The sequence below is a fragment of the Colletotrichum gloeosporioides genome, assembly GCF_011800055.1.
Source record: "Colletotrichum gloeosporioides strain Lc1 chromosome Unknown consensus_37, whole genome shotgun sequence".
NCBI lineage: Eukaryota > Fungi > Ascomycota > Sordariomycetes > Glomerellales > Glomerellaceae > Colletotrichum > Colletotrichum gloeosporioides.
Genome location: NW_025544682.1, coordinates 592517 through 612113, shown reverse-complemented (window position 1 = coordinate 612113; position 19597 = coordinate 592517). Strand labels below are relative to the sequence as shown.

The 19597-nt window shown below is 55.5% G+C and overlaps 4 protein-coding genes across 4 annotated transcripts; 2 read left to right on the top strand and 2 right to left on the bottom strand.

The window, feature by feature from the left end:
* Nucleotides 1–3375: 3375 nt before the first annotated feature.
* On the top strand, nt 3376–4636 carry GCG54_00004482 (Mitogen-activated protein kinase; the record flags this gene model as incomplete). The annotated part of the gene is made up of 4 exons (XM_045404531.1): nt 3376–3488; nt 3551–3746; nt 3812–4193; nt 4260–4636. The coding sequence occupies 4 exons, from the start codon at nt 3376–3378 to the stop codon at nt 4634–4636; spliced, it is 1068 nt and encodes a 355-aa protein (XP_045265315.1).
* Nucleotides 4637–5718: 1082 nt separating this feature from the next.
* GCG54_00004481 (Oxidation resistance protein 1) lies at nt 5719–6675 on the bottom strand (the record flags this gene model as incomplete). Its single annotated transcript, XM_045404530.1, has 2 exons — nt 5719–6165; nt 6232–6675. 2 exons carry the CDS (start codon nt 6673–6675, stop codon nt 5719–5721), a joined length of 891 nt encoding a protein of 296 aa, XP_045265314.1.
* A 1686-nt stretch (nt 6676–8361) lies between these two features.
* GCG54_00004480 (uncharacterized protein) lies at nt 8362–10527 on the bottom strand (the record flags this gene model as incomplete). Its single annotated transcript, XM_045404529.1, has 3 exons — nt 8362–10127; nt 10177–10464; nt 10521–10527. The coding sequence occupies 3 exons, from the start codon at nt 10525–10527 to the stop codon at nt 8362–8364; spliced, it is 2061 nt and encodes a 686-aa protein (XP_045265313.1).
* Nucleotides 10528–16405: 5878 nt separating this feature from the next.
* Nucleotides 16406–18618, top strand: GCG54_00004479 (uncharacterized protein; the record flags this gene model as incomplete). Its single annotated transcript, XM_045404528.1, has 2 exons — nt 16406–16430; nt 17060–18618. 2 exons carry the CDS (start codon nt 16406–16408, stop codon nt 18616–18618), a joined length of 1584 nt encoding a protein of 527 aa, XP_045265312.1.
* Between the last annotated feature and the right edge of the window lie 979 nt (nt 18619–19597).

Below are 19597 nucleotides of genomic sequence, written 5' to 3'. Positions count from 1 at the left end.
GAAGTCGAGACGATACAAATGACTTCCATAACCTTGATATTAAGGAGCATTTCCTGGGAGAAAGCAAGGCTCAATCAAGTGGACGGAATGATTCGTACCGCAACATATCAATTCTTGTGGGCTAGATGGGATTGGATGAGATGTGTTTCCGTCCCCAGATTGTTTTACTGCGAGGCTGTGAAAGGAGGCGTTCGTGGACTCAAACGCCGGACCAGGTATCACGTTCTCGTATTTGCAGGTCCCTGAAGGTCGCCATGATGCGATGCCTTTTCGGACTTGTTACTTGGTAGGCTGCACACAGTGCAATTGGCTTCGTCCGCCCCTGGGACTCCCCGGCATGGGGTGTGCATCTGAAATTGGCTGGACACAGGCACTTTGAGAGATGCAGTTCATCATCGTACCTTGCAGAACGTAAGTACGTAGGCAGTGTTAGTGATAGGCCTAACCAGCGGATAAGTGTTTGTGACATACTCGGTCGCTCGCCTTGCAGTACGCACCTGGGGTGAGTTCGAAGATGTGGAAAGGTCAAGGTTAGGTATGTAGGTTGTGCTGGTGACGGGAAGTGTGAATGGCCCTTGGATGTGCAGTGAGTGGCCCCTGCTTGGGGTTGAAGCAAGTACGTTTCCAAACAAAGGTTCCTGGACCTTGACCGCACTCTTGAGCGTAGGCAGATGGAGGTACCGCCTAGGTACGAATATCCATCGCACATGTACCGCTACCGTGCCTCCCTCGTAGGTAGTGCGGTGCTTGTTTACGGGCCCAGACTGAGAGGAGGCGGTTGCAGCACCGTTGCTTTCCCCTGCTGCGACCTTACCGCTGAGGTACACGACTCGTAAGTAGCGGTGCTCGGGGCGGATGGCACAACACCCGCCCCCCGGTGTACATGTGGTCAAAGTATCTGCCCCCTCCACCTCCCCTCCCCCTCCCTCCCTCACCTCACCCCCTCCTGCCCTCCTCCGCTCACGTCTTCTCCTCCTCAGTCCCAGTCCAGTCCCAGTCCCAGTCCCAGACCTAGTCCCAGGTCTCGCCAGATTCTTGTCCACGACATCAGCCCGTCCTCTTCTCCTCCCTCTCCTCTTCCACTTATTACCTCACCTCTGCACCTGCTGCAACACACCGGCAGAAGACCAGACGAGCGACATCAGGCCGAGCAAAACTACATACTGCCCACCTGCCAGCAAGTAAGCTGTTCTTCCAACACCTTTGTTATCTACGGCATAAGTAGAGAGCGAGCGAGAGAGAGAGAGAGCGGAGAAATACATTAGAGAACAAGAAATCTCAGTCTTTGGCGGGGTAAGTTGCTCATCGTGGGCTTGCGCTTGGCGTGACGATTCTCCTTGTTACCGGCCTCAGCCGTCTGACTGATGAGACCGTCTGTCTGTCTCTCTGTCTACCTGCTGGGCCCTGGCCTGCGTCTGGGCCCGTCTCTGCACCTGCACCTGCAACTGCACATGCATCTGCTTTCAATTCACCTATTTCCTCCCGACAGTGTCGACCTGGATACACTTTATTACATACCTTACCTCGTACCTAGACTGACTGACATGTTCACCCAAAGACTTCAGCCACCTCAACTTCAGACTTGCTGGCCTTGAGCTGCCTACCGAACCTACTTGATCGACCTACCTTATTCCCCGTATCAAAAGGCTTTCGGTACGTACTCGAGCTCTTCTCTCTCCCCCATTCCCTGAGGAGTTTGCGTTCCCATCCTGAAGCCTCAACCCCAACTGCATAGCTCCTTCCTTTTTCTCATCCCGCTTCTCCATTCCCACGGCGCCTCTCCTCTACCTTACGCCTCTTCGCCTTCGCTCTATAAACCCCTTGTGGCGCCGCGACGACCACACAGGCACGTTGCCGTCCCAGGTCGGCCTGGAGAGCTTTTCAAAGACGCATCCAAGCGGTCGCCTGTTGGACCGGACCTCCTTCGTTCTTGCGCCCTGGTCCTGGAGTCGTCCGCCGTCGTGCTCAGTAGCCAGTCTCTTGGCCCCGCGTGCTTCTTGTCCTTTTGCGCACCTTACATCCCTCGTCTGAAGTCCTGTCGCAGGGGGTGCTCGGTTCATCGCCCGTTCCCGTTCCCCTTACCTGGCCTCGTCGTTTCGTTGTCTCACGACCCGCTTTCGCTCCCTTCACCTGCTGTTGCCGTCGCTGTCGCTCGTGCTCGTGTTACTGCTGCACTGTCCACGGCCACAGTCACCACTCAGTAAGGTATCCCTCTCCTTGTCTTCGCTGTTTGGCTTGCGCTTTGCTCCTGCCATCTTCTGGAAGCCTGTCCCTCCTGCGTCCTGTCTGCCACTACGAACCTTCTTGGTGCGACAGTTTTCGAGAAGAAGCGAAGAAGACGGATGCCATCGCCTAGCGTGTGCTTTTTGGCTCCGCAACGCAGTTTTGGCTTGGGGGACAGCGACGGAGCGCCTAGCCTGGCTTTGGCTTGCTTGCCAAACCGTACCTTACCTTGCCTAACCTGACCCTATCCCGTCCTACCCAGCTGCTTTGGACCCTCACTTCTCACTCAACCTTGCGCATACCGGGATACCTCCCCCTTCTGTCGCTTAACCCGTCGGAGCTCCTTCCAGCTAACACCATATCTTCGCACACAGTCCACTGCCGCGGCATATTCTCCTCTTCGACACCGGAATCTGAACAATCACCACCCTCAATCCGCTTTATCGAGCCATCGACAATTATTCCTCTTTTCTCTCCGTCTCGCTTGCCGTCTGCTCAGCAAGCCGCACCGACCAGGGCAGAAAACTTCTTCCGCTGCGTGCTTGACAACCAAAACCCGAGACGTTGCCTACCCGGCCTGTGGACCAGCACCCCAAGGCCCGAGCGGACCCAAGAAACACGGCCCTCGCCCACTTTCGAACCTCCGACGACATTCGTCTCCTTCCACCCTCCCGTCTGCTGCGCTGTGTCTCCCTTTGTCACCTCCCCCCTCTCTCGAAAAATATCCAAGCCGACTTGCCCGCGTCTGTTCATTGACTGAACCGACCTGGGTTTTCTTTCCTCCACCAAGAAACCAAAGTCGCCCGGCTTGCGAAACTTTGTGTCTCCGACGCCATCGTTTTTGACAGCCGTCGATCCCACCTGTTCTTCCGACAAGTCATAAACAGCGTTCCCGCCAATAATTATACCCCCGCAGACGACGATACCAAATAGCTCCTGGCTCGTTACCGAACCACCGACCAAGGCAATTGTGGTTCTTCGCGCACACCTTATTAGGACGGCTTAATTCTCATCCTGCCCTTTCCCCCTTTTTCTCGTGCTCCGCCCGAAGTAGTGTCTCCTTCGCCAGGACCCGCCTTCGTGCTACTACGTCCATAACTACCTTCTCTACAACACCTTCCAGCTCGATAACATCGTCCTATACCAGCGACCATGTCGCGCGCGAATCCCCCCAACGCTTCGGGATCCCGAAAGATCTCGTTCAACGTGAGCGAACAGTATGACATCCAGGATGTCGTTGGCGAGGGTGCCTACGGAGTCGTCTGGTACGTCAAAGGCCCTACCCAAATCCTCGGTAGAGTTGCTGAACTGACCATGATTGCCTTAGCTCCGCGATACACAAACCATCCGGCCAAAAGGTGGCCATTAAGAAGATCACGCCGTTCGATCACTCCATGTTCTGTCTCCGTACTCTGCGTGAGATGAAACTCTTGAGATACTTCAACCATGAAAACATCATCTCCATTCTCGACATTCAGAAACCCCGAAGCTACGAGACCTTCAATGAGGTCTATCTAATCCAAGTAAGACGCTCTGAGGCAATTGAAAATCTTCATTGTGAAATTACTGACACACCATCGCAATTCAGGAACTCATGGAGACGGACATGCACCGCGTAATCCGCACTCAGGACCTATCCGATGACCATTGCCAATACTTTATCTACCAGACCCTGCGTGCCCTGAAGGCCATGCACTCGGCCAACGTGTTGCACCGTGATTTGAAGCCCTCCAACCTGCTCCTCAACGCCAACTGCGACCTGAAAGTCTGTGACTTTGGTCTGGCACGTTCTGCGGCGTCGCAGGAGGATAACTCGGGCTTCATGACGGAATACGTGGCGACGCGATGGTACCGCGCGCCAGAGATTATGTTGACGTTCAAGGAGTACACGAAAGCTATCGATGTGTGGTCGGTCGGCTGCATCTTGGCGGAAATGCTTAGCGGAAAGCCCCTGTTCCCCGGCAAGGACTGTAAGCCTCCTTCTCCCACTTGCGCGTTGTTAAGGATCGCATGCTAATAATACTAATGGAAACCAGACCACCACCAACTGACACTCATCCTGGATGTACTGGGAACTCCAACCATGGAGGATTACTACGGAATCAAGTCCCGCCGCGCCAGAGAGTACATTCGCTCTCTTCCCTTCAAGAAGAAGGTTCCCTTCCGGACTTTGTTCCCCAAGACGTCCGACCTGGCTCTCGATCTCCTTGAAAAGCTCCTCGCATTCAATCCTGTTAAGCGCATCACGGTTGAGGACGCTCTTAAGCACCCCTACCTTGAGCCGTACCATGATCCCGACGATGAGCCTACCGCGCCTCCCATTCCGGAGGAGTTCTTTGATTTTGACAAGCACAAGGACAACCTAAGCAAGGAGCAGCTCAAGCAGTTGATTTACCAGGAGATTATGCGGTGAACCAGAGCATAAGGTGGACGAAAGGGCTATCGTCGGGGCTTTTGGTGGCGTTGCCAGGGCGCAGTGAGATGCTGGGAGGGACGCAGTGAGAGATGGGATACAGAGCAAGGCACGAGAAGACGAACGAAAAGGGCAGAGATGACTCTATAGACAGGCAAAGTGAGATGTGGACAATTAGGCCGCAAGGGTCTTCGAGGTTAGGAAATACAGAGGGACATATGCGAGGCGAGGCAGATCCGGCTGGAGCAAGCTAGATCGTTCATTGATGGATAGGCAAATATCTCTCGTCTAATTCTTTCCCCCCTTTTTTTTTTTTTTTTTTAAAACCTATTCGCCACTTCAGGGTCCATTTCCACTTCTGTGCGAAGAACAATGGCGACGTTGTATGCACTCTATATCCGCAGGCTAGTGGAAACCGATGGCATTGCCTGATGCCTGCAGGTAGTTGGATAAGGAATGCTTTGCTCAAAATGGCGGGTAATTGTCTAAGGCAATTCGCAGAGAACGGCACACCAACGCAAGCAGTGGTTGTAATTCGAGGGTATCATTGTTTATATATATAAACTTCGTAGTGACCGATAAGGCTAAGAATCTCTGTCCACTGGCGGCACCCTTTGCCCACGTTCTTTGTATGTTCCTTCTAGGTAGCCCAATCTCTTGAGGGCCGAGGTATCGTCTGCTTCCGCATGCGCAGACAAAAAGCACAGCCTGTTCGCGCCTCCCACTTCTTCGCACTCTTCAACTCGCACCCCTTCCTACCTTCAGGCCAGTATCCAACTGAGGGGTTTTCGCAGCAGAAATGCCATGCTTGCGGCGCTCTGCTTTGCCTCAGTAGGACCTTGCTCTCCAGTTACTGCGCATAAGAACAACACCGTACGCTCCGTTTCGCCGTGTCTATCTAATGCCACAGGATGCTCCGTAATCAGCCTTTCGTGGGTTCTCTTTTCTCGGCGTGCTGTTTCCGCCGCCCCTGGTCGTTTCTCTCATTCTTGTGGATGGACGAGGTCCCCCGCCCTTGTTGTTTCTTTCTTTCTTTATCCTCCCCTTTCCTTTATTTCCCCTGTTGTTTCGTCGAACCCCCCTCAAGCCCCCAACACCCAAAGCTCGACACCCAAGACACCAAACTTCTCGCCCTCGTCGCTGAGCGGCTCGTTACCAAACGTGTGGCTACGGCCGCTGTGGCCGCGGTCAAGGCTGTCATCAAGCCACAGGCCGTAGTGTCCGTCGCCAGCGCCAACGCTCAAGAAGCCTGTTTCGCAGTTGATATAGTAGTCATTCACGCCCGAGTAGGGAAAGGCTTTGAAGCGAATCGACTCGCTGGGTGCCGGGGACGGTTGGGCGCGGTCGTCATCGTTGAAGGCTGGGCGGGTCGGGCTAGCCACAGTTGTTGACCGTGTGAGGTTGGTTGTGTCGGCAGAGGGCGGTGGTGGCAAGGGTGTGAGGGTGGAGGCGCGCCACAGGAAACATTCCCCATTTCCAAAGTATTTGGGTGCGGGGTGAGGGTATTCGGAGAGGTAAGCGCCGAAGGTCTGGTAAGCTGTTAGCAGGTGAAATTGTTTGCAGGTTCACGGCCCGCGTTGGAGCAATCAACTCACGCCACCAGCATCGTCTCTAACAACCAAGACAAAGCCAACACGCAGCCCTTGATACAAAGCTGCCTTTTGGTACAACGTTGTCAGACTAGCCCCGTCTTGCTCCAGGCTGTATACCAGCTTCCAGTCCTCCATGATTCGCAGTCGTTCTGGCAGCATTATGCGGATTTCCTCGGCGACGCCGGTACTAAGCAATCGCGCGCTGAGTGGCGTGCTTTCCTTGAAGCCGTAAAGGACGATGGGATCCAGCGGTGGAGGGCGGAAGGGGCTCGCGGTACGTTTGACGTTGGCGGGCACAAACACCCTGTTGATGTCGTCCTTGAAGGCGCCGTGGGCCGTGGGCTCGGTGTACGCGTGAGCTAGGTGGGAGGACTCATGATGATGGCTGTGGGGACCGTACGATTCGGGGATATCAGAGGAAAAACGACGAACGAGACCGGACCACATTGTCGATATCATGGAATTGGACAAGGAGGGGTTGGCGGACGAGTGTGTAGGTGTGTGTGCTCCGGATGAGGAGGGTGTTTCCGGGGGGCTTTGGTAAGCCATCGTGTGCGTTGAGCGTTGGCGAGGGTCTATGGGAGGTGCAGGTTTATGGGCGGGAGAGATGGAGAAGGTTCGGTTTGATTGAGATGGCGTCGGTAGCGGAGACTTGGTAGAGGACATTCATTGACGAACGCGCGAGATGTACGGAAAAGCTGTATACGTTAGGTAACTTGGTGGTAGGTCAAACGACCGGACGAAAACGACAGTAGTTGGTAGAATGGGGTAAGCAAGACAAGAAAGCAAGAAGGGTTGGCTGGCAGGCTGCCTAACGACATGTATGATTAAAAAGCCAGGCCAGGCCAGGCCAGGCCAGAGAAGATTAAAGGTAAACGGGTTTGTCGGCGGCGCGACTATGGCTTTTTGGCCAACGGCGGTGAGTTCGGATCGGGTCCCGCTCGCCGTCTTGTTGCGAGTTGCTCTGTGGCAGTCGGGTGGTCCTTCAACGAGGACGTGGACGCGCCAGCGGGGGACGTGGGTTCGAAGGGCCTCTCTGCCTTGACCCGAGATCGCCTTGCTCGTTTGGGATACGGCGAAGGGTAGCTACTATCCTAGTGCCGTCGTTGTAGATGGTTTTGTTCCTCTTGATGTCTCAACCATGACAGTTGTATGACTACTCTCGTTTAGTTTGGATTGGAGCGTGTGCGGTGGGATGATGCGGGACCAGAAGCCAGTTGGGAGGGAGGGGAGGGCAGCCCTGACGTCGTTGGTGGCTCCTGTATCCTGGTTACCTACCGCAGTACTACGATGACCTATCCGTGTTGTGCTCCGTACCCATGAGGGGTAACCAAAGTGCCAGTCAAGCGCCTCAGGGGTACTTCGTTCAGGTATCTTGCCCGGTGATCTATCGCCTACCTTGCTTGACCAGAGACTTGCCAGCTTGGGATAAGCGTAGCCAGAGCTCGGCCAACCTCGCACTGGCCGCCAGCTGTCAGTCATGAGGCCATAATTGCTCATCTATTATGAATTCAACTCCATCCTCGTTCCAAATGTCCCCGGCCACCCAGGCCGGCCGTCCGGGAGCCCGGTCTCGTCTCCGGTTACGTACAAGTCACAGCCTTTGCAGCGCCCAATTATGTTGTAACCCGACTCATTTACGTACAACGCCTACAAGAACCATTAGGAACCAATTAGTGTCGACATGGTTTCACCTTTTGTGAAATTGCTCTACATAACTATTACCTTTAACAGGTTCGCTGCTTCAATCTGCGCCGCCTATGAAGGGTTTCTAGGGGCAGGCGAGAGGCAGCTTCTCTCGTGAAGACTGAGTGATCGTGACAAGGAAAAGAGAGCAACAGGCACAGCATATCTGACCGTATGTGTCCGCCTCATCGTAACACCAAAACACCATGCCGGACCCGAACCTGGATCCATCCTTTTTCGGTATCTTCACACCCATCCTTTCATCAGAACGCAGCGAACGACCGAGGTGACTTCATTGCACCTGAGCCGTCGTCCCGTTCCACCATTGCGTATCGCATAAATAAAAACCGTTTTCTCCCTTCAACCAGCTCCTTCATTCTTTGTACATGAATTGTGCTGCATGATGGTATATGGCATATATATCAGTGAAATGTGTCGTGGAGGCTTCTACAGAGCCTTGCCCACGCTTTGTTGACTTCCTTGGCTGGTCTGGCTCGGCCTACGTCCCGGTTTGCGCTGCTCTCCCGACCGGTAACCTGCCACGGGGCTCTCGGCTTCGTACCGATATGCCGCGGGTCCGCCCGAAGGTCCGACGTCTGGACCTGGATCGCTCCATCCGTCCATGCTCACCCCGCTGCTGTACTTGGAGCTGAAGCTGTCGGAACGAGTGTGCGCTGACCCAGGTACACGCGGTGGCCCACCGCCAGCCTGGCTGTAGTTACTGCTAGCTGGCGTTGACCGGTTGCCAAGCAACTCAGGCCGCTCCAAATCGAAAGGGTCAGAACGAAACTTGTTGCGTCTTGTTGAAAAGCTCTCGACGCTCTGCATTGAGTCCCGGTACATCGAGTCCAGCCGGGGAGAGAACGTGGAACCACTCGGTGGTCGCGTCGTGTTGCCGCCAACCGACGTACCCCTAGATCGTCGGACGTCTGCGACGTAAGTTGTTGGTGGCTTAACAGCCGCCGCTGGTGCCGAGATGGCATTGGAATCCGAGAAGGGGTTATTCGAAGACGGATTCGCCACGGCTAGGGGCGCGGGCTTCGCAGAGTCGTGTGGTAGCGCGTTGATATCTGAAAAAGGGTTGGCTGAGGCATTGTCGAAGTTAAGCCCCAAACCACCAAGGAAGTGATCGCCCGACCCAGCACTGCCCTTGCCTCGGCTGAGCCGCCTGCGCTGAGCCTCTCGTTCGACTTCTCTCTCATCCATCCCCAGCAATGTCAAGAAGTCAGGCTGTCCGCCCGTGGCAGCCTTGCGCTCCTTCATGTCGCGGGACGCGGCGAACGGATCCTTCTCAGCATTCTTGTCGCCCCGAAGGCGCCAGTTGAACTTCATGTCCGCTCTTAATCGTTCCCACCAGTCCTTCATCCGGTCCTTAGTCGTGACAACGTCGCGGGGACCTCCATGATTCGACATGGACGAGCTGTTCCGGCTGTGTTGAGAGATGTTCATGAACTGTGAGCGGCCGCCGGTAGAGCTACTGTCACGATTGCGTGACACCAGACCTCCCACTTGACCACGGAACCGGTTGAAATTGTATCCAAGGGCAGCTTTTAGTTTGGCTGTACGCGGCGTCGGTCCCAGAGATCCACGGTCAATGACAAACTTTTCGCCAGTCCTGAAGCTGGGATCCGTCGACAAAGGCGTGAGAAGCGTGCTCCGACGCTTTCTGAGCCATCGCTTCCTCCAGAACCATAGAAGGAAGCCAAGCAGGCCTATGACAGCCGCAGCACCCACTACGCTCGAAGCAATCACCACAGGTGTAGCCACGCCACCGGATCTGTTGCTGCCCTGCGAAGAAGGCTGACTGCTCGCGGGAGCGTTGTTGCCGTTCCCGGCCCCGGCCCCGGCCTCGCCCGCGGCAGTGCCTGGGTTGAGAACCGTAGGGGCAGCCGGCACAGGGGTGCTCAAGCTTGCGGGTGGAGGGCTGACGTCGCTCAGCGCTGGCGGCGTCTGAGCTGGTTGCGTGGGGACTGCGTTGGCATCAGTCTGGCTGGTTCCTGGAGCGATTGGAGGTATGATGGCAGGAACGGAGGAGGATGAGGAAACAGGAGGCAGTTGAGCAGGGAGAGGCACACTTTGGGGAGGTATGCTAGGAATCTGCTGGAATGTAGGAATGGTCGCCGGCGGTTCCGCATCAACAAGTGGCGGCGTAGAAGAAGAAGAGGGTATAATTATGGGCAACGGAGGGTTAGAGACCACGGGAGCAGGCGGCGCTTGTGTCTGCTGTATTGGTGGTGGTGGTGGAGGAGAGGAAGTCGTCACTGGCGGTGGAGGGGGTGGTGCAGGAGGGGGTGGTAATGAGGAGCTCGTCGTACTCGCTGAACTGGTAGTCAATACTAGCGGCGGCGGCGGTGGTGATGTTGTTACCACGGGCGGTGGCGGCGGCGGAGGAGGAGGTGCCACGGAGGGTGCGCTTGTCTGCGGCGGAGGCGGTGGAGGGGTCGACCGTGTCGTCGATGAAGTTGTCGATGTCGAGTGCGACGTACTCGTCGATTGTCGATTCTGGGAGCCCGATCTCGTCTTCGCCCCTTTCGGCACAGCCGTACACCTCTTTCCATTGAACGTCGTAATGAAGGCCCCCTCCGGGAGGTTTGATCGGTTTGGACTCGACATTGTCGTAGCGCGTTGCGATTCCAGTCGCAGAGAACCGTGGGGTTGAGAATCGAACAGTAACCCCCAGCGAGGGAACAGAACAATGAAAAGACAAGAACTAGCAGAAGCCTAGCCGGCCATCTAGGTCGATCGGTAAAAGCTCATGAGGAACCTGGTTGAGAAGAAAACGCGGCCACGAGCCGATGCGGACGAGTCGGCGGAGTTGCTGTGTGGCGGAGGTTTATGAGCGAGAAGCGAGCATTCACAGGGCAAGACTTTGTCGTCGATGATGAGAAGTGAATAGTATACAGAGGGCGAAGTGGAATAGCCAGCGGGTCAGGCCGGGCAACTGTGGAATAGAGCAAGTCGACGCCAGCGGCGGTATCGTGAGAAGAATCGAAGGGCAGGTAGATCGAAAGTGGCGGGATGAGGAGGAAAAGGGAAAAAGATTGGGGTGAAGGAAGTGTAAGAGGAACGAAAGAGGGTCAGGCAGGGTAAGGCATGGGGAGGCAGGGTATGGCACGGTAAAGGAAAAAAGGGCGTGGTGTGGTTTGGTTTGGAGTGGACTGCATCGGTAAGGTAGGGTCTGAGTCTTGACTGAGGCTCGCGGGATGTCTCTCCGATCGTGCGGGACAGGGACGGGAACCACACACACTTCTTTCTGGGCCTCTCACAAACAGACACCTCTACTGCGGTATGCTACATGCAAGCAGGCACTTGCGTGTTACATGGGACAGCATGGGCCACATCCATGATCGGGGTTGAGGATGGATGAGTGCAGTCTGTCTGGAGAGAGGGGGACACACACACACACACACACACACACACACATGCACAGAGATAGAGAGAGAGACAGAGAGAGACAGAGACAGAGGGGAGGATGAGCATTGGACGGTAGGCGCCGAGCGACAGCGTTACTTCGCGTACCTCTCCTTACTTTAATCGAGGACGACCGAGGTGACAGACCCCAGACCCGGTCACAGACAGGCAGACAAGAACAGAGGCAGCGCCGAGGACGGCATGCAAGCTATTGGGGCCGGGGCAGCGCGGTGCAGCGCAGTAGCAGCATCTGCAAGGCCATTACCGATACTTGGCGATGCAGGTGTTTTGCGCAAGGTGTCTCGACTGAATGCCGTAGTGCCGCGCCGTCAGGCCCGTAGTACGGACCAAAGGCATCATACCTAGGTAAGGTAAGTGGCTGACTGACTGACTGATTGACTACCAGGTCGTCGACTCGTAGTATACGGATGCGGATGCGGATGCAGTTGCAGTTGCAGATGCAGATGCAGATGCCGCATCATCATCAGCGACAGATAGGCACGGGCATTGATGGTGTCTGTCGCAACCAGGAAGGATTGAGCAATGTTTGATGGATCTCTGGTGCAGCGCGGATTGGCTGGGTCTCAGGCCGGCCGTGTCTGAGGAGGTTGCTTTGGGAAGAGAAGACGAGCGACAAGCCGCGAGAGCGCATCAGGAAAGCATGGAAGAGGTCTAGACGGAGGGTGGTCCCCCAGAACAAGGGGGTGTGGTCTGGCCGTTGACTGGCAGATGCAGGGCAGGCAGTTGAGCCTCTTGCCCAGCAAAAAGCGCCCAAAGACGGCGACTACCCCTGGTCTGTAACGCACCTGAAGCATCTGTACCCGCCCCCAAAGCAGGAAGTCGCGTTCCAGACTGGGGACCCCCGCCGTTACTCCGCGCTACTACCTGGCTGATTGGGACTGAGAGTCTCCGCCATCTGCGACAGTCTAACCGGGCATCTTGGAGTCGAACCCCCTGCAGTAGCACAACGCCTCACACTAGGTAGGTGGCTCCTCTACTGTGTAGGCACCTATGCACGCCGTAGGCAGTAGGCAGTGGGCACACTATTGTCACTGTGAGGAAACGACGACGTGCCCTTCCTTTTGGCCATGAAAAGAAACCGTTTGAACATGGATGATATGGGATATGGTTAGCTTCACTACAAATTCTTAGAAGAAGGAGGACAAATTTGAAGACATGCCGTGAAGTTGCATTCTCCCCCCCCCCCCCCCCCCCCCCCCCCCCCCNGACATGCCGGGAAGTTTCCTTCCCCCCCCCCCCCCCTCTCCTCCTCCTCCTCCAACACCATCCACGTCAACTTCGACTTCGTTGGTGTCTGCCGTCATCCAACGCTTACACCATAGTATATATCTCTCCGGCCATGTCCGGACAGCACCCCGGACAGCGCATCTTGGCCGCGGTCGCAGTGCTGGCCCCTTCGCTCCCAGATCCACCTCGACAAGCGTCACACTCTCTGGAAATAGCATCACCTCACCCAGTCTGCGCTTTCTCGCCTCTTTCTCTCAAACAAGGGCGGGCCGTACGGATACCTGCAGTGCTCCGTCGCCCATCCGCTCCCTCGCTTGTAGATCCGGAGAAGGCCTGCTGCTGCTACCTCCTACACACCTATTTGCAACTCGCTCCCATTTCGGCCGTATGATACAATTGCCCACACTCTTTCCGCGAGGCGACACCTATCAGACAGGAAACATCACGCAATCAACCCGCTCCTTGAAGCACCGCCGAGTCGGTCGCGGGGGGGGCCCATTTACTGCGTGCTCATCGCCAATGCGCTCTGATTGGAGTACGGATTCACGTTTGCCTCAACATATACCATCCTGCTTTCGGTCAACGCCCGCCGAACCTGCTTCACCTGATATTCTGAGGATGAACGCCAGAACAGGAGGATAGATGGTGAGGAGTAGTTCTCTCGGCATTTGCGCGAGTTCGGCTATCCCCTTTCCAACTTTGAACGGTTGTACCATCCCTCCATCGCTTGCCATGTCATCCATCGTAGTGGTTGCCCAAGACGCGCCAAATCATCTTGACGGCTTGTGATGGGTGTAGAATTGAGATGGTCGGTCCACTGGCAACCGGCTTCTATACAATGAGACAAATCCTTCATACACAGAATGATTCGCTTCCCATTTACGCACAAGATGGTGTCCCTACACCAAGCAATATCCCCGTGAGCCCGTCTCGAGGCATGCCCGCGGTTGTTTAAAAGCTCCTCGGGTGTCTGCTTCTTGTTGCCCCCCGCCCTCCTTCCCCCTCTACACCACTGCGTCAGACACCTAGGGGTAGCCACGTCGATCAACTGACAGGCATCCGACCTCTGCACGGGTGACCCTTGAGAACGTGCCCCGATATCCCTACGGCCTCGCTACCTATCATTCGCCCAGCTTTTTCCTTCACAGACGCATCCGCCGTGCGCTAGGGGACAAGCAACGGGATCGCAGCGTGGTCCTGTCTGGTTGGTGCGTCTCAAATATCGACACGAAAATGCACAACTTTTCTAAACATGCTCAGTGCACAGCCCGAATCCCATCAGCACCACCAAGTCGCGCGCCCAATGGTTTTACATTCATCTCTTCGTCATCACGTCAAGCTCTATAGACGGTAGGCTTGCGAAAAGGCAACTGTGCCTACGGTGTCGCCGATCAATCCGGATGTCGTCCCCTGCGTATGCTGGCCGCAGAAGATTTGTATCAATAAGGACGAGCACCAGCTTGAGGGATATATGCAAACCTGACCAGATTACGACGAATGCCCCGTAAGCCGGCTCATACTCTAGCCGAGCAATCACTTTGCAAAACAACAGTGGTGCACAATATCAAGCCCGCTTATGTTTCTTCTGCTATGTACCATGCCAGATCCGCGGATCATCAAACGATGGAGACAACCATAACCTGCGGTATGAAACCTGGCGAACAAACATTCTAGGGCATCGGGAAATACATGACCGACCCGTTGCATTTCAGATTGTTTGCAGGGCCGAACGACATACGGCCGACGATGACAAAGTTGAGCAACATTGCGCAGTTTGACGGCACACTGGCTTCGTGGTAAAATGGCCGCGATTGGCTCTTGAAAGTGTGGCCAGCAAGGTGTCTCTGAGACAACCGTCAGGATCGTTGGCGGACGGCACGCAGGATAGAAAGGACGAACGTGGCTATAGGTTAGAAAGTCAATCAAAACCAGCAGGCAGTAAAGAGAACACGAGAATGGAACATTCATCTTGGCTGCAGAAAACCGAAACGTCATACGCGTACTTGAACAGTGCTCTGCGTCTGTGTGCAGGAGTGCTCGAGGGTAGAAGATCAGTCGCAGATAGGGCCGTGGCAAGGGCTCAGTAAGGTTAGCATTGCATAGCTGAAGGGTCCCGTCAGCCGAGGACACTAGATATCCATGGATGACTTTGTGTGCACTCATGCTAATGCCACCCCGGCCTAATGTGTCCGATATGGAAGAAGGAGGAGCAAAAACAAGACGGCATGTGAGTTTGTTTGCCCTGGACAATCCAGTCTAGACTGGGCCCTTGCCGTGTTTTGTTTTTACAGGCGTGATGGCATATATAATCAATTCCCGGCACCACAGATACATGTGGCTGTGTGGTAGAACCCTCGGGGGCTTGTGCACCACTCTTTCGCAGCGGCCATCAAATAGAGGCATTCGGGGTGGAGGAAGGACTGAGAGGAGAGGAGAAAGACATTGATTGGCAAGGTTCAAGGGACCAATCAAGAGCTGGTTTTCCCGTCCTGTGAGTCGGTAGGTTTGGTGCATAGTCTGTTGAACAAGTGCCAAGTGGGCGCTCCGCCCTGGACACCAGGACTAGCACCGTTCCGAAACACCGGAGCTCGACCGGACAATTGGGACGGGACTCGGTAACTGTTAGGGGCGCCGAAAGTCCCCGCGCGCTTCCGGCCCCGGGTCGACAGCACAACAGAATCTCTTTTACGGCGGCGACTAGGATCAGCCATGCAACGGGACAGCCGGCTTCCAGTACCGAAGAGTGGGCCCACGTGGGTTCGTCCGGCCGGTGATTATCTAAGCAGCTCCGACGTTTGGTTCCCACCAGCCACACACCTCAGCCTCAAGTAGGTCAGATACCTTAGCCTACCTTACCTACCTTGGGTACGTATAGGGATAGGAATTGTGACAGGACAGCAGTAGCGGGCAGGCAGGGACTTGTCCCTCCCGTCGCGCCATTCGCTCGTGAGGAAATCACCGGCGTCCAAGGGTATCGCAACCCCTGAAAAGAACCAACAAACAACGGGCAATGGACCTGTTGGAACTCTCGCCCGGGGAGGAGAGAGCCACAGAGGTGCAGCAACGCTGCATCTCACGGTGGGCCCTTGACGCAAAGAGTCCAACAGCAGCCCGACAGCGGTGATTAGCACCACAAACACGACGTTGGCAGCGAACAGCACTGGTCGCCAAGCGCTCGCTTCTGCGTCCTCTTCTGCAGCCTCCTCACGTCGTCCACCTCTGCTTGCCTACCTGAGTTTAGACAAAGACAAGAGAGTATCCGTACCGAAGTACCTGGGTAGGGCCATACATACATCCAATACCTTACGACAGGGTCCGCAGACATACATAGTAGCGTAGTGCGCAGTGCAGAGCGCAACCCAACCCAACACGACGGCTAGTCGTACCAACTGCAGACTTCCGTCCCGGACTGAACTGCTGAGCTTCCTCCGGTCCATCTCGTCTCCCACGTTATCCGTACCCGACTGCACTGGATTAATTCCTCATTTTCTCTTTACTCATCTTTAGTTCCCCTTTTCACCCTGGGCGAAGCCGACATCAGTCTTCAACCACACAGTCGATTGGCCTGAGACGAGACTCAACACCCAACCCGAATGTGAAGCGAAGCGAACAGTCCATCTCTCTCGTCTATCCCATCGAGCACAACCTCAACCCCGCTCGAGCTTGCTTTCTCCTCCCTCTCTCTAGGTACCTCTCTCACACACTCCGCTGCCACCGCCGACCACACTGTCTCTGCCTGGGGAGCCGTGCATCTCTTTTCCCAACTACTCTATCTGCGCCCGCCGTTCGTTATCCTCACACGGAACAACTACCCTGAGACGTTCGCGACGTCATGTTTGGCACGTATCCCGCTTTGGGTGAGTCGACCTATTCAATTTGTCTAGCAACTGTACCTACGTTTTATATCATTGTCAAGCGACACCTCCCGCCGCCACACCTGACCATCATCGACAGCGCGCCTGGCCATCCTCGCCTCACTTGATCTTGCCCACTCCGCTCCCGCTCCCGTTCCCGCTCCCGCTTCCATCATCTTCTTTTCGTCTCTTCTCCGACTGCCCTTTCAACATTGCCTCGTGGCCTACACCCCTAGTTGACATACTACCGCCCTACCTCTTTGACCCCCTTTAGTTTGATCCCCACCTTTGTCGTGCCTTCGATCACTCTACCAGTGCTTCACCTCTTCAACCTTAAGCCAAGCTGGCAGACTTGTTGCTCTGGGTTACCTACCACCACACCGGAATCTTGTGTCTTCCGTGCCTGATCTGCTTCAATCGTTTGGCTCTGCCTCCCTGGCGGCCCGTCCGCGGAGCCACTTGGTCCGGCCGGCGGCATCCAGCTCCTGTCCACAGTCCCTGGGACCCATTCCTCCACCGTGTCTGGTCCATTGACCAATCACACCATCATCCTCCTCACCTACGTTGCGCACTGGTTAAAGCTTCCGTCATGTTCCTACTCCAGAATCTCTCGTCTTAACAAGGCTTATTAGCAAACCTGCCAACCGCTGTCAAGGTTGATCCGAAAGACATCCCGCCTCCAACCCCATTGAATTTGCCCACCAGCCGGCCTCAGCTGCACGCTCCTTCGGCACCCTCGGGAGAGACGAAGCCATTGACCTCCGTCTTGCAAAACGTCTATCGCCCGGGAGACGTCACTTCCGCCATCTTTGATGCCCTTGGCATCAATCTCATCCCGGACGCCACTCCCGCAGATCTCATCCCAGACCCCGCGTATCTTGCTGATTTTGAGGCTTGGGATAAGCTAACCCCGGATGAGGCACGTGAGAAGAATGCAGAGACGCGTAAAGTCTTGAACAACGGCGTTCAGTCTCCCGGCTGTCAGACTTATCTTGACCGCAAGCGCGAGTTGTCCCATGACAACGAGGTTGCTTTTCGAACCGTGAGGCGTATTCCTGCACCCAAGGGCCAGCAGCAAGCTCGCCTGGGCAACTCGTACGAGTTCTTTAGGTGCCTCGAAGCATTTACGACGTACTGGGATGACACGTCTAAGCCTTTAAAGACCCCCGAGGAGACGGGCGCAAACAATGCTGTCGACGCAGACAAGACGGAGCGGGACAATCCACAAACCCCCGAATTGCCCCGCGTTATCCGCACTTCAGCTGGCTCGTCGATGCCAGGAGAGTATCGCCAAAGTCTAATCACAGCCTTTCTCAAGCTCGTTGCCTATGATTTCGGTTGCAACGTCTCGGCTCCCCGGACCGAACCCCGTCTGCATATCACGGCCGCTTTGCCGGCGTCCGACAAACGCCCCGAGTCCCTACCGGCGCCTAGAGTGTCCTACTTTGCGTCCGGCTGCACTTTCATCTTCCGCACTCCGCGGACGCGTGATGCCGCCCGTCAAGGCATCATTGAGGGGCCACTCGCAGCCGTCTCTGCCCGCGCGACCACGTCTTTTGAGAACGACAACGACCAGACCATCGACTTGGCCCGCGAGCTTGTTGCCGCGCTGGTCACCGCTCAGCACCGTGCCCGTGAAGGCAAGACGGAGAAGCGTTTTGGCGAAGGCCAATGGTGGACGTCAAAATCTCGTTGGGGCGGTGGTGAAGGCGGCCCCATCGGTCGTGAGGTCGAGCGGGACGCCATCCAGGGAGACAAGGACAATGTCAACTCGGAATCCGGCCAGCCACCCGCCTCCAAGCGTCCGCGCAAGAACATGTCAATTTACGACAACTACCGCATGATCAGGCCACCGTCGGCTAGCTGGGATAAGAAAACGCGCTACGAAGCCATTGGCAAGGTCAAGGGCACTGGCTACGACGATATTTTCGTCATCAGCTCTCTGTTCCACCACGTCAGCTTCTTGCGAGTTCGCGTCCCCGAGCGGCTGCTCGAGGTCCTCGAGGGCGCTGCCGAGGACGATGTGCACCGCAGCTGGGGCCAGGTTGAAGTGCGCCGCACCCCTTGGTTCGACTTCTTCGTGCTCGAGGAACGTCTCAATGCTATGCGGCTGGTCTGGTCTCTGATGAACTGGCTAATGAGAAAGCCAGAGGATAACGCCGAGGAAGATGTCAAGATGGTCGATGCATAAGCACATTAGGATCATCATGTGCAGGCAGCGTTTGGACAGAAGCTTCATTTCTCGGGCGGTGTAGACGCCGTACACAGCCGTCATCCACTAGATGAATATTAAAAGAAATTATGAATGGTTGCGTTTATGATCTTCGTGACCTGTCACCAGTGTGCCATAAACCAAGTATCAAAGGCGGCTATTATGACTCAAAGATTTGAACATGCATATGAAGTGGTTGTTGGTGCGAAAAGAGGAAAGAGGACAAAGGCTGGATGGACCACAGAGCCGACAGCCACTGATTGTCATGAAGGTACAACCCAGTGGGAACGTGCCATTTGGCAAACATGGGCAACGCACCGGATACCTCGGTCCATGTCAGGCGTTGAAGTCCAATCTCGCAATGGATTTAGGTCCGCCCTCCGATATCGACATCGTTCACTCGCGGTCCTCGCTGAAACGTGTCTCTAGCATCGTCAGATGACTTCGGACGTTTCTCATCAAGAAGGCCGCCAACAAACCATTGGCTTGGCTCACCTCGCCTTGATAAAGTCCATGCAGCTACTGAATAAAAGTCGACGCTCATGAGCATACTTTGCGAGAGCCAGCTTCGGTGTATACGGCGTGTGTGTTGCGCGTGCGTTCGAGTACGTACAAGGCCGCGAGAAGCGTGTTGCAACCATCACTTGTGGAGTTTGAGTTTCTGTTTTGGCCAAGGGTTCCCTCGAGATACAATTGAGTTACGCGTAATTCAGCTTGTTTGGAACAGGTTCCAGCACGCATTGTGGGGTGACACTTCGTCGTGGCCTGAAGACGCACACATCGACCACCATTCATTTTGACTTTCCAAGCTTCGGCCAAAGCCCGTCTAGGGGCGCATATTGATCTACGACGCTTCTGCAACCTGCGAGATAGCGATGGGGGCCGCAGGTCGTTCACTTGGTAGTTCAAGGAGAATTACTGCTGCGCGTTAGTTGCGTCGGGGGTCATGGAGTGCGAC